This window comes from Littorina saxatilis, linkage group LG13 (genome assembly GCF_037325665.1).
Source record: "Littorina saxatilis isolate snail1 linkage group LG13, US_GU_Lsax_2.0, whole genome shotgun sequence".
Classification (NCBI taxonomy): Eukaryota; Metazoa; Mollusca; class Gastropoda; order Littorinimorpha; family Littorinidae; genus Littorina; species Littorina saxatilis.
The window spans coordinates 38,885,664-38,899,950 of NC_090257.1; the positions used below are offsets into that span (position 1 = coordinate 38,885,664).

Genomic DNA, 14,287 nt, shown 5'->3' on the forward strand with positions numbered 1-14,287 from the left:
GTCTTGTGCTTGCGTGTACACACGGGGGTGTTCGGACACCGAGGAGAGTCTGCACACAAAGTTGACTCTGAGAAATAAATCTCTCGCCGAACGTGGGGACGAACTCACGCTGACAGCGGCCAACTGGATACAAATCCAGCTCGCTACCGACTGAGCTACATCCCCGCCCGGACGGTGAGTAATAGCACAAACAATGACCACGACAAGACAACGGAATCGATAATGTATTAAATAGTGAGTTGTTTGAATGTTTACATCTGGCCCTCTCCCTTATGATAGGACTGTTCTACAAGAACAACAAATGAAAGAAGGAAAACAAAATTACATTTGATTTGAGTAGGCAAGATTCTGAAAGTGCATTGCCTTTTTTGTTCGTTTTATTGAATTAATTTCTGTCTCTGTTTTTTATGCTCCATGCAGAGAGCCTACCATAGAAACATGGTTTCCTTACCTTCTACTCTTTTGACATGCTTGATATGATTTTATTAGAGTTTTGGTGAAAAAAAGTATGCGATGCGATGGTGGAAAATGTCCGTTCTCCTTCACAGGTATTCCAGCGGAGACAGGACGGTTCTGTTGATTTCTATCGGAACTGGACTGAATACCAACATATGTTCGGCGATCTGGAGGGGAACTTTTGGCTTGGTGAGCAGCTTGCACTTAATAACCACCAAACAAATGTGGACAAACGGCTTTGATCGTGTGTGTGTGTGTGTGTGTGTGTGTTTGTGTGTGTGTGTTTGTGTGTGTGTGGGGGTGTGTGTGTGTGTGTGTGCAATGTGTCACTGACGCCGCACGAAGGATTTGATATCAATCATCTTAGGCCCAAAAAAAATGGGTCTGTTTACGGTAACATAGGCCAAAAAAATAGGGTCGGTAGGTCGGGATTTTTGTTTTTTTCCCAAATGCCCCAAAAAAGTCTAGGGTCGCGCGAAAAAAATAGGGTCGGTCGGGTTACCGTAAACAGACTATTTTTTTTTAGGCCTTAGAATCTCATATAAATGACCGGAATATATCATTTCTTTTCTTCCAACGATATAATAGTATTTTCATCGGTTATTATATCTTGCAGTGTGCTAGCATTGATGTGTGTGTTGATACCTTTTTGGTCTCTACATCCTGCATCTATTGACGTCTAGACAGAGTTATGTGTGTTGATACTTTCCAGGTCTTGACGCCCTACACATGTTGACGTCCAGTCAGAGTTACGTGTGTTGATACTTTCCAGGTCTTGACGCCCTACACATGTTGACGTCCAGTCAGAGTTACGAACTACGCGTGGATCTAATGACCTTCAGTGGTACCAAAGGTTATGCAACCTACAGCAACTTCACCATCAGTGACAGCAGCGACAACTACCGGCTACGTTTTGAAACCTTCACAGGAGGCAATGCGAGTATGTATTGATATCGGAGTTGCATTAAACATTTGTTATTTGTTTTTGTTCAGACATAATGTATTCACAGATGATGGAGACATAAAATTCGCGAATAATTTCAGAAAACAGAAACGTTAAACGCCGAGAGATAAGTCTGCTTCACAATTTCTCCGGAGGTTTCTCAAGAGACTGTTGTGGAGATATGAAATTAAAGCTCTTCAAGGCTTTGGCAGATCTAAGGAATTAAATGAAAGTGCAGATGAGGGCACACTCTTGTGGCATATTCTGGCAAGTCTCTTACTTATGAATGCTGCTCTTGAGGCGTTTCCTGGAAAGGTTGGTCGTCCTCTTAATCATAAGATGAACAAGCAGGCACTTGTTAGCCTTTGCAGGAATCATCGTCTTTGCGAATCCCCTCTGGAAGAGTGGCTGTATGGCGGCAGTATTGTTTGCGGCCTTGATTGAAGTGGATCGCATGAATACAGTGATGATCAGGGGGGCTTGGTTTAGGACCTTGCCCGGGGTTTGCTTAGGGGCAAAATATACCTGCGCAGTTTCAGCGGCACAGATGACGCACTGCATATTATTGATGCTGCGATAGGGATTATGACGACAACTTGGCCTGTTTTCCTTTCACGCAACTTATAGCGGGCTGAGATAATCTGCAGTGCGTCGTCTGTCCTGCTGAAGTTACATAGGTGAGCGCCAGGCCTTATCGGTCCTGGCTGCACTACAGCTGGCTACGCAGCCATACTCAAGATGGGGCCTTTCGCCCGAAAACAGAGTATGACTACGTAAATGGCAGGAAAAACAGTCATACACGTAAAATACCATTCGCGCAAAACGCACGTATGCGTGGGAGCTGCAGCTAACGAACGCAAAAGATTAAGAATAAGATTTGGCCTGACACCTCCCTGGTAGACTCGCTTGAGCATTTCTGTGTTCGCTCCCCGGCCAGCTCTCACTTCTTCTTCTGCTGCATTCTATGTTCATGGCCGTTATAACCTCAGCTCGCTGGCTGTCATGGAGTCCGCAGTCTTCTGCAGTTCGGCAGCGGGTCTCCAGTGCTTGGTGCCCAGGCTGGTGTCTTCCGGACAGTAGTGCCGGCGTGTTGTCTCCAGATGTGGGCAGGTCTGTAGAATGTGCTCAGAGGATAGCTCCTCCGAACAACACTCACATTGGGCTGTGTCCTTGAGTCCCGGTCTCTTGGGGTGTTTCTTCAGCCCACAGTGACCAAGGCCCATACGAAGGATCTCACAAAGTTGCTAGCTTGTGCCTGGCGTTTGCTTCTGATAAACAGACAAAACAAAATACTGTACTCACGTGTTAACGAAGACGATACAAATCACAATAATCGACGTTTCGACCCTAGGGTCTTCCTCAGGACAACAAAACACGAAACAAAGCGGATAAAGGGAGAAGACAGATGATAGAACAGAAAAAGCAACAGACTACAGATGTCACGATTCACGAAACTAAAACAAACGGACAGAGGAGTAAAGGAGGTTATTCTAGATCCAGAAAACGTAAATAAACAAAGGGACTGAATCATACGTGTGAAACATGATCGATGTAGACCTTGGTCACAGTGTATTAACAACAATATAACATAATATTAAAATTAGGATAGACGAGGCAAGACAATGCCAATGACAGGATGCTGTGTTAAAAAGCAGGACTGCAACATTAGTACGTATCTCCTGGTGAGGTCTTTGGGAAAAAAATAGAATCTAGAATGGCCTTCCTTACTCCTGTGTTAGTTTGTTTCGGTTCGTCAATCGTGACATCATTCTGTAGTTCTTCTTTCTGTTCTATACTCTGTCTTTTTCTTGTATGCGCTTTGTTCCCTGTTTTGTTTTCCCGAGGAAGACCCTAGGGTCGAAGGGTCGAACATTGTGATTTCTATCGTCTTCGTTAACACGTTAGTACAGTATTGTTTTGGTCTTTATTTTTCTCGCTCTCACTCGCAGTCACCATGGGTGTGCTTTTGCTTCTGAGTTTTGGATTTCTGGTATCAAGGTTTGTTTCTTGTCAAAGGTAACAACAAGGTATGTTGCCTCTTCTTCGCGTCTCAGTCGTGTCTCTACAAGCTTGATGGTGTCAGCTTGCTTTGTTGGCAAAGTGAATAGTGTCATGTTTGTTGCTGACATCGCTCCACTGTTATGTCCATGCCGTTGGCTGTTTGCATCCTGTGAGTGAAGGTCGTTGAATGCCAGTCATCAGCAAAGGGGGCACCCCCCCCCCACACACACACACACACACAAACACACACACCCGCGCACACACACACACACACACACACACACACATACACACACACTCTCTCTCTCTTTCTCTCACACACACTTAGCACTGACCAACTTTGCACTCTCCTTCTCCAGGTAACAGCCTGGCCTATCACAACGGCATGCCGTTCTCCACATGGGACGCCGACCACGACCCGCATCCCTCAAACTGTGCAGTTGACAGACACGGAGCTTGGTGGTACAAGGCTTGCACTGACTCTAACCTGAACGGTCGCTACAAGGACAGCAGGGTGAATGGTCTGGACGGGGTGGTGTGGTATTACTTTGATGGACTAGCGAACTCATTGAAATTCTCAGAAATGAAGATGAGGCCCCTATAAACCTTATCTAGTTTGTGCTCATACAACATTGATCGACTGCTAACGTCGTCCTTCTGAGACACGATTTGGATTAGTGAAAAAAAGAACAAAGGAACCAATCAAAAAGTATTTAAGTAATTTGACACGGCTATTTGTCGATTAATGTTGGGTACTTAGTAAACATTTTTAATTAACAAGAAACCAAGGGGAAAAAACACCACCGAATATGAATGTGTCCCGAAACAAGTCAACATAGACGATGTTCAGTAATAACTCTGTCGATATTTAAATGGTCTGTAAAATAAACTTGGCCAAACAATTATTGCAACAAATTTTGCACCCAAATTAAAGTATTAATTCCCGTGTAATTTCATTACAACTTGATATTCCCGTGTGACCTGGAATAATAGGCCGTGAAAGATGGATGCAGCGCCTATAGGCTGTTGATCTACTGGCCGATGTGAATGCGTGATATATTGTAAAAAATTCCATCTCACACGGCATTAATAGGCAACATGCGCCTTGAGTCGCCTTGTGTGGTGAGATACGTGCGCGATATAAATCCTCGTAAATAAATAAAAAATATTCTTGTTAAGGCCGTTCACTTGACTATCAGGATCACCTTTTGGATTAAAGATACCTTTTACACGGATCACGTGACCGCCGCTCAAATAAGGGTACTCTCAAAATCGACCTGACAAAACCGGAAAGGCCCAATTAAAAAATCGACAAAAAATCACAATCGGCAAAACCTAGCAACTTTGACATACGAGAAGAAAATCAAATCAATTATCTACCCTGAACAGGTTGAGTTGTTTAGCTAGCTTGCGTAGTTCGTGTGCTATGCTATTCCTACTGATGCAGGTGTCAATCGCAAGAGCGGTCAAAAATGGGACTTTCTGCGTCATGGTGTAGGGGTATCATGACAAAAAGCGCTGCACTTTAGCAATGACTTGGTGTCCTGTCAAATTTCTCTTTCACACTGATCGTTGTATTATTTTTGTTTTAATTAAAAATAATAGCTGCTGCACAAATCAATGTATTACTTTACCGTTACTTGTACATTAGGATGAAAGTTATCCTGATTTTGTGTGGGGAATTCATCTGAGCTTCTGGCGACTGTCCTTTGTAGAATCCTTTGTTGCACTTCGTCCTGAATGTAATGCAAGAATAAACCAATTGCCACTACCTTATTCTGTATCCTTCGACCTCTCCACAGCAATGTAATGTTTACCTGGAAATAAATTGTATTCCACTTTTCATGTTATGTGACATTATCATAAAATTATTTTCTGTGTCTGTAGAATCCTTTGTAGCACGTCGTGCTGAATTTAATGCAAGAATAAACCAATGGGTACTACCTTATTCAGTAACGATCGACCTCTCCACCGCTTGTCATGTTACGTAACACTAACAGATCTGTTGCTTAGGTCGTTGGAATTTGTCCAGTTAGAGTTAGATTCCGCTGATATGTGCATTACCCTGACTGCGTGCAACATGGATTTATCTATATGTGACACAGTCTCGTGCCTGTCAGTCTGAGAATCTCTGTCTCTCTCCCTATCTCTCTCCCTCTCTCTCCCTCTCTGTCTCTCTCCCTCTCCCTCTCTCTGTCTCTCCCTCTCTCTATCTCTCTGTCTCTGTCTCTGTCTCTCTCTCTCTCTCTCTCTGTCTCTGTGCATGCCGATGTGGCATGCATTCATCTATTTTTTATTGTGATTACGTTTGCTTCAGCCCTTTTACGGTGTAAAGCAAGTAAACCGTGTTTTTATCTTGGCACCTAGTTGTGACCTGTTTTTGTGGAGCGTTATTTAACTATTTTTACGTGTGAGACTCACGTGGTCCTTGTTGTGACCTGGTTTTGGTCTGAGCGTTGCAAAACTGCGTCGTAAGTTTTAGAATACGTGTGAGATTCACGTGCTCTTTTCCGTGTCCTGGTTTTGGTGTGAGCGCTGCAAAACTGCGTTGTAAGCTTTAAAATACGTGTGACTCACGTGTTTTTAGTTTTTAATGTCAGCTAGTTCTTTGATCTTCTTTCTGTAAAATATACCGTTTCAAGTTTTGAGCATGCACGAGGTGCGTGATCAGTTACTGATTGGCTGTAAATAGTAGTCTCACCCAATCCTGTTTTAGGAATGTTGTTGGTTGGTCAATATTGTGACCTTTTACCTGTAAATAACTATTCCATGTTAGGTTTTGTTTTCTATAAATATTACTGTCTGACTTTCTCTCTTCAGTCGATCTGAGGGTTTTATGAAGTGTTTGGATTTTCGTTCGTTCTGTAAACGTATGAAGGTTAACAAGTAAACCAATGGAGTGTTTCTTGTTATGTTTTAACGTCAACGTAATGGTTTTGGAGACAGTTGTATCTCAAGTGTGAATTGTTTTGTGCCCTTCGTTTGGGAGGCTACACGTTGTTTGGTACTCTGGTCAACCCACACAGCGCATAAGTTTTTTTTACCGCAATACGCAATACTGTAACTCAATATACAATACTGATACCTAATATCAGATGTAAAGTAATAAAAAAACCAGTATTTTTGCGCGTTATCGCTTGTAACCTGTGTTTGTCATTTCGTATGAACAATTTGTAGTACCAGCCTCGCACACGAAGGCGCGCACAGTCTCTCTCCCTCTCTATATCTCTCTCTCTGTCTCTCTCTGTGTCTCTCTCCCTCTCTCTCTGTCTCTCTCCCTCTCTGTGTGTCTCTCTCTCTCTGTCTCTCTCCCTCTCTCTATCTCTCTCTCTCTCCCTCTCTCTCTATCTCTCTCTATCTCTCCCTCCCTCTCTCTCTTTCTCTATCTATCTATCTCTCTGCCTCTCTCGCCCTCTTTCTCTCTCTCTTTCTCTCTCTCTCGTCTCCTTACCTTTCTATAAGTGTCATTCTCTCCTTCATTCCCTTTTCCATTGTGTCTCTCTACTTCTGTGTGTTAGGTTTGTTCCTGATATGTAAAAGCACGTGTCTGTTGTTTCATTATCTGCACTCAAATGTGTAGGAACAGAATGCTTTTTGTCGCTCAACAGCAAATAAGTTGTGTTTACATTCATTTAATTTTTATGGTTTGGTCTGATCGTCAGTTATTCACAAACTTTGACTTTGAAATCGGCTGAATTCAAAGAGAGTTTAAACTAACGACAACTACATGGCTTGCTGTGTGATACCATGTTAACACGATTTCTTTAAACAAAATAATAAACAAATAAAGTTAAAAAAAACTGAAACGCGAGCGAAAGCGCCCTTTTCAATATTAGAAGAAAACACAAATAGTGTAAATATGTCATTACACAGCAAGGTATGCAGGTTTCTGTTTAACCTATATCTGTACATATAGTCTGAGCCACTGACAGCTCAGGGGTTTTGAATCTATTCACCAACTTCACTAGACTTGGTGCTCATTCGTTTGCTATCACACAGTAAATAAATGTAATCCGAAGTACTTCTACCTTGTTAATATTTTATATAATATTATTATCACGTTATAACGAATTACTTTTAATTCGGAATCAGTTAAATTTGAACATTATGAGGTCACTTAAAAAAAAAGAGGGAACCAATCATTTGTCGTAGTAAGCGTAGACATCCGGTCTGCTCCCCGCCTAATGGCCGATGTCTTCCGTCTTCGGGGGACTACGTGGGTTTAAATTTGGAGTGGTCCTTCTCCTAGAGGAGTTTCCTTGCAGGGATAGTGAGCCTCCTCTGCCCTCGTTTTAATTTTGGAGTGATCTTCTCCTAGGACAGCTGCCTCCCAGGGTTGACGAGCCTGTCCTGCCCGGCTATTTAACCCATAGTTGGGGGTTGGTTCGTGGGCACTAGGGCGTATCCACACGCCGGTGGGCCTGCATGCCACACGTCTAGGGGCCAACCACCTCCGAGTCCTTGTAGTTCAGCCTGGGGCCTTTCGGTACCCAGTTCACGCCTGTCGCCACGATGGAGGCACTACAAAGGGCTTGCTGTGGAGAGGTTATGTACTGGCAGGAGAGACTGACGCAGGCTGCTCTCTTTTCGCGTTGTCCTGAAAAGGACGGTGCTAGCCAGCGGTGAGGGCTGAAAGCGAGAAGTGACAAGCACAAAACACTTCGCCAACACACTAGACACATCACACAACCATTTGACAGGCAAAAATAATATATAATATTATTATAACGTAAAAACGAATTAATTTTAATTCGGAATCAGTTAAATTTGAACATTATGAGGTCACTTAAAAAAAAAAAAGAGGGAACCATTTACCATTGGAAAAAAACACCCAAAAACAACTGTGTATTCTTATTCCTTGAGTTGCGCGTCGGAGTGTCGCTTACAGCTCGTCACCCCTTGACCTCCTTTATATTAAGTGAAGATACTTGAAAGATGCGTCGTGATAAGTCTCTCAATCCGTAGGATATCATTAAGGTGGTCTTTGTTGTTTTGTCTCTTGTTGTCTTTGTTGTTTTGCCTCTTGATGTAACATTGTTAATAACAAAAATTAAATGAGGTAAAAAGTAACATTATTGCACGTGTGTTCGTGTGTGTTTGTGTATGTGTGTGCTTGTTTGAGTGTGTTTGTTTGTGTGTGCGTGCCTGCATGCTTGCGTACATGCGGGCGTGTGTGTGTGTGTGTGTGTGTGTGTGTGTGTGTGTGTGTGTGTGTGTGTGTGTGTGTGTGTGTGTGTGTGTGTGTGTGTGTGTGTGTGTGTGTAATGCATTGTTCATATAATGGGTGATTCTTTCAATGCTGACTGTAATTTTCCTTTTTCTAGCGAAATTAATCAAACTGTCTGAGTTTTATTTCAAACACATTCGATCGTCTGTATGGAATATTCCAAAATATCCGTAATAAAGCAGATTTGTTTGCAAGCAGAGCTTTGCGATGAAACCGTTTATGTTAACACCGGGTAAATAGCTAAAATGTCGGAACAGATACCGACTAAAATAAAATTCACAACAGAAAGGTACTCCTCGTTTAAATCAAAAACAACAAAATCAGAACACTTAAAGTGGACAAGTTTTTAGGTACAAATGCAGTGCAACCCAATAAATGTCATGTACAACACAATACAATGCAATACAATACAATGCAATACAATACAATACAATACAATACAATGCAATACAATACAATACAATACAATACAATACATAATAACCAATGCAGTACAACACAATACGATACAATTCAATGCTATACAATACAACACAACACAACACACGCAAACTAAACAAAATAATAATATTACAACAAACACACAAATTATAACAAACCAAATCAAACAAAACAATAACAACAACAAAACCCTTTTTTGTCTCTCATCAAAATGAGTACATCAAACATAAATGTTTACGCATCTGGGACAAAGCTGCTGACCTTTCACCAGTAGTGGAAAACAATTAGTGAAAATAATTTTGTTGTTGTTATTTTGTATTATCCACATTTTTAGTTTTCCCGAAAACGTTCAGCTCTTTTCATCTTCATCTATCCCACTAAAGGATCCGCAGTGGGTCGCGTGCACTGACGACAGCTCAGCCTGCAGTTCCACAACATGTAGGCTGGGTTCTTCTCACACTCCCCTGATCTGGACCACCCTGGACAGTTGTCATTTTTGTCGTAGCAGTTGGACGGCATACCTGTTGGCCAGAATACAGACTAAGGCACGAGATCTTACACTGAAGCAAAGAGTGCAGTGTACCATTGACGAATGATGTCCGCAATTGTTTGTGCTAAAGATTGTGCCTCGTTACGAGCAACAAGAAACGGAGCGCATATGTCGTCTTTGCGGCAAATTCTTTAGTTTAGTAATTTGATAGGAGAGACATCGTTCACTAACGGTAGAAGTGTTGTTGGCTAGGAAACAGAGATGGGTACAACAACTCACTGCCAAGTGAAGTCTGCATTGCCTGTTGGCCAGAAAACAAATCAAGTCTGCAGTACATCTTGGCAAGATCGCTGATTTGGGCACTGAAACTCGCTGTAAAGTAAAAAGTCTGCAGTGCTGGTTGGCCAGATAACAAAGTTGAGCACTGTAACTCGCTGTAAAGTCAAGTCTGCAGTGCCTGTTGGTCAGACAACTGATTTGGGCACTGAAACTCGCTGAAAAGGCAAGTTTGCAATGCCTGTTGGCCAGCCTAGATAACCGGGAGTTGGGCACTTCATCTGTTTGTGAAAATCAGTGTATGTTGGCCAACAATCAGAGATGAGCACATCAAAATCACTGCAAAGTGAAGTCTGCAGTGCTATATTGTTATATTACATTACTAGATGATTACCCGCTTCGCCGGGTACCGGCTTCGCCGGGAAGAAGTAGAGCCGAATACCCGGCTGCGCCTGGGACCCGGCTGCGCCTGGGACCCGGCTGCGCCGGGTGTACGCCGGCTTCGCCGGCGCACGAAGGAAGGGAGATAAACGCGCAAAACACTGGAGAAGATAAGGAAGAGTTGTGGACAGTGACCTCCTAAAAATAGTAACGGGAATATGGATTGACGCCACACGAAGGAAGGGAGATAAACGCAAAACACTGGGGAAGATAAGGAAGAGTTACTGGGAATGGATCTGGGAAGATGAACAGAAAAACCAAAATCGGTTCAGCGCTGCGCGCTGAGAGCACGTGTTGAAAATTCTCATCGACCAGGTTGTGTCCTGGGTCTACCTGAATATGCCCACCAAATTTGAAGCAGATCCATCGAGAACTTTGGCCGTGCCATCGCAGACACACAGACAGACAGACACAAGCCGTATATATATATATATATATATATATATATATATATATATATATATATATATATATATATATATATATATATATATATATATATATCCCATGACCTCCCTTCTTTGTCTCTGTTACTTCAGTATGGGTATATATGTTGTATTTTTATAGCTCAATAAATACATCATGGACTCCAAAAAAATATATGATAGTGCAGATTCCGATTTGGGCAAAGGACTACTTTCCTCCCGACCTTTGACCTCGCGCCGAACAATGTGACACATTTGTATGAAGTTCTAAAATCGTATTGCACGGCTCAGAAAACCATATCAGTTGCCTGCAAAAATGAATCTCAGAACTGATCTGATGTATGAGATGCAATAAGCAAAAGTTTCTTTCATTATGAAAGCAATGCAGGTCGAAAAAAACGAACATTCAACTTACAAGATAACCAGATGCAAGCGAACCAAAACAAAAACACGAGTACCCTCCCCTTGCATCGTTAGCAGACGACTTTTGAGAATCTGTCGGTAGTGTGTTTTGGTGTGCGCCTTCAGCTATCAAACATCGGCTGTTTCACGTGTTTTGCGAGCAAGTCTACTCTTTTGCCTGGCTCTGCAGTAAGTCCACATATTTTTCCGTAATCCAGTCATATTCCTTCAAAATGCAATCAATCGGCGGTGACAGACGTGTCGGTCGCGTTTTCCTCACACCCATACCAGTTTAAGTTCATCCATGCAAACACACTCGCAAAACAGTTTATCACGTAGATACATTTCAAATAGGGAGCAAATTGTTAAATCTAAACCTACATATTTGTTCCCTAAAATTTGCTTCTCTGTCAATAAGCCTAATTACACACGTTCGAGAAAAACAACGTGGAATCGATTCTGAATCGAGTAAGCCAAATGGGTCCCAAACCCGTTTCGCCCGTTCTGCCGACCTGAAACGCAAAACAAAAGAATTGTGCGCTTCAACTAAATTAATTTCTATTCGACTTCATTACTTTCTTGCAACTTATGAACCTTTACTTAAAGCGGCTTTTAAATGGTCTGAAAGTAGTCAGTTACCGCGTACTTATCGATGCACTCATTCGTTTTATTTTTTCAGCGACGGTCACTTAGTTTAAGGTTGCAAAAGGGCTAAGTCTCGCTGGCAACAGTTTTACCCTGCATAGATCGCAACAGTGCCGCTAGTAGTCTACACTTTGTGTTTGATGGTAGAATGGGATATACAGATTACAACACTCGTGGTTTTTTATATGGCTTGTATTTCAGTCAAGACCCAGCGGGAATATCAATCGAGAGCCACTCGCCAGAGGCTCGTGTCTCCCGATGATATTCATCCGCTGGGTCTTGACTGAAATACAAGCCATATAAAAAACCACTCGTGTTGTAACCTATACATATATATACGGCTTGTGTCTGTCTGTGTGTGTCTTTGTTTTATTATTTCTATATTTTATTGTTATTGTTATTGTTATTGTTAGTGTGTGTGTGTGTGTGTGTGTGTGTGTGTCTGTGCATGTGTGTGTGTGTGTATGTGTGTGTGTGTGTGTGTGTGTTGAATAGTATTGTATAGCATTGAATATTGTATTGTATTGTATTGTACTACATTAATTGTATCGTGTTGTATTGTATTGTACTACATTAATTGTATCGTGTATTATATCCCATGACCTCCCTTCTTTGTCTCTGTTACTTCAGTATGGGTATATATGTTGTATTTTTATAGCTCAATAAATACATCATGGACTCCAAAAAATATATGATAGTGCAGATTCCGATTTGGGCAAAGAACTACTTTCCTCCCGACCTTTGACCTCGCGCCGAACAATGTGACACATTTGTATGAAGTTCCAAAATCGTATTGCACGGCTCAGAAAACCATATCAGTTGCACGCAAAAATGAATCTCAGAACTGATCTGATGTATGGGATGCAATAAACAAACGTTTCTTTCATTATGAAAGCAATGCAGATCGAAAAAAAACGAACATTCACCTTACAAGATACCCAGATGCTAGCGAACCAAAACAAAAACACGAGTACCCTCCCTTGCATCGTTAGCAGACGACTTTTGTGTTTGGTGTGCGTCTTCAGTTTCTCTGGCAGTGTCGGTGTGGGAACTGACAGAAGCTAGGGAGCACAGATAATAGAAGCCCTGTCACATAGACTAATCACACAATCAATACACATTTGGCTCATGTTTTAAATGACAGTTTCGAGTTTGTTAGTCAAACTCAAAGCAACAACACTGTCACTGGTGACATGCGTAGCGAGACCAAGAAGCGTCCTTACCTGGCACGGTTTGGCTTTGCTATCAAACATCGGCTGTTTCACGTGTTTTGCGAGCAAGTCTACTCTTTTGCCTGGCACTGCAGTAAGTCCACATTGGCGATGAAGGTATCCAAGAACTTAACATGTGTGTATTTTTCCGTAATCCAGTCATATTCCTTCAAAATGCAATCAATCGGCGGTGACAGACGTGTCAGCAATTCGCGACTTCACCAAGTCGGTCCCGTTTTCCTCACACCCATACCAGTTTAGGTTCATTCATGCAAACACACTCGCAAAACAGTTTATCACGTAGATACATTTCAAATAGGGAGCAAATGGTTAAATCTAAACCTACATATTTGTTCCCTAAAATGTGCTTCTCTGTCAATAAGCCTAATTGTATAATAACACGTTCGAGGAAAACAACGTGGAATCGATTCTGAATCGAGTAAGCCAAATGGGTCCCAAACCCGTTTCGCCCGTTCTGCCGACCTGAAACGCAAAACAAAAGAATTGTGCGCTTCAACTAAATTAATTTCTATACGACTTCATTACTTTCTTGCAACTGATGAACCTTTACTTAAAGCTTTTAAATGGTCTGAAAGTAGTGTTACCGCGTACTTATCGATGCACTCATTCGTTTTATTTTTTCAGCGACGGTCACTTAGTTTAAGGTTGCAAAAGGGCTAAGTCTCGCTGGCACCACCGTTTTACAGTCCACAGATCGCAACAGTGCCGCTAGTAGTCTACACTTTGTGTTTGATGGTAGAATGGGATATACAGATTACAACACTCGTGGTTTTTTATATGGCTTGTATTTCAGTCAAGACCCAGCGGGAATATCAATCGAGATCCACTCGCCAGAGGCTCGTGTCTCCCGATGATATTCATCCGCTGGGTCTTGACTGAAATACAAGCCATATAAAAAACCACTCGTGTTGTAACCTATACGTACTTCATTGTGTTGCATTGCACTGTATCGTGTATTGTATAGCATGTTTACCCAGTTCTAGCTAATGTTGTTGTTGTTGATTTTAACGAGGAGAACCTTTCTTTTGTGAATTTCATTTTCGAGGGTGTCACTTGTGACGTTTTAGTTACTTAACCGGTTTTAACATAAACGGCCTCATCGCAAAGATCTGCACAGAAACACCTCTGCTCAACCACGTATTGCACTGAGTAGTCTTGACAGACGATTGAATGAATAACTATTAATTATACATCTACGCTGCGCGTGCATAAAAGAACTCATCATCCTGCACAAACGGGCACTCACAGAAGTCGTACTTGAAACACTCAGATAATCAAACTGAATAAAGGCATGAATCATTCACTAAG

General features: G+C 42.0%; 1 protein-coding gene across 1 annotated transcript; it reads left to right on the forward strand.

Annotated features, from left to right (window-relative positions):
- Positions 1–247: 247 nt before the first annotated feature.
- Positions 248–1,690, forward strand: LOC138946101 (ficolin-1-A-like). Its single transcript, XM_070317609.1, has 2 exons — positions 248–645; positions 1,229–1,690. Exons 1-2 carry the CDS (start codon positions 519–521, stop codon positions 1,405–1,407), a joined length of 306 nt encoding a protein of 101 aa, XP_070173710.1. The 5' UTR covers positions 248–518; the 3' UTR covers positions 1,408–1,690.
- Positions 1,691–14,287: the final 12,597 nt, after the last annotated feature.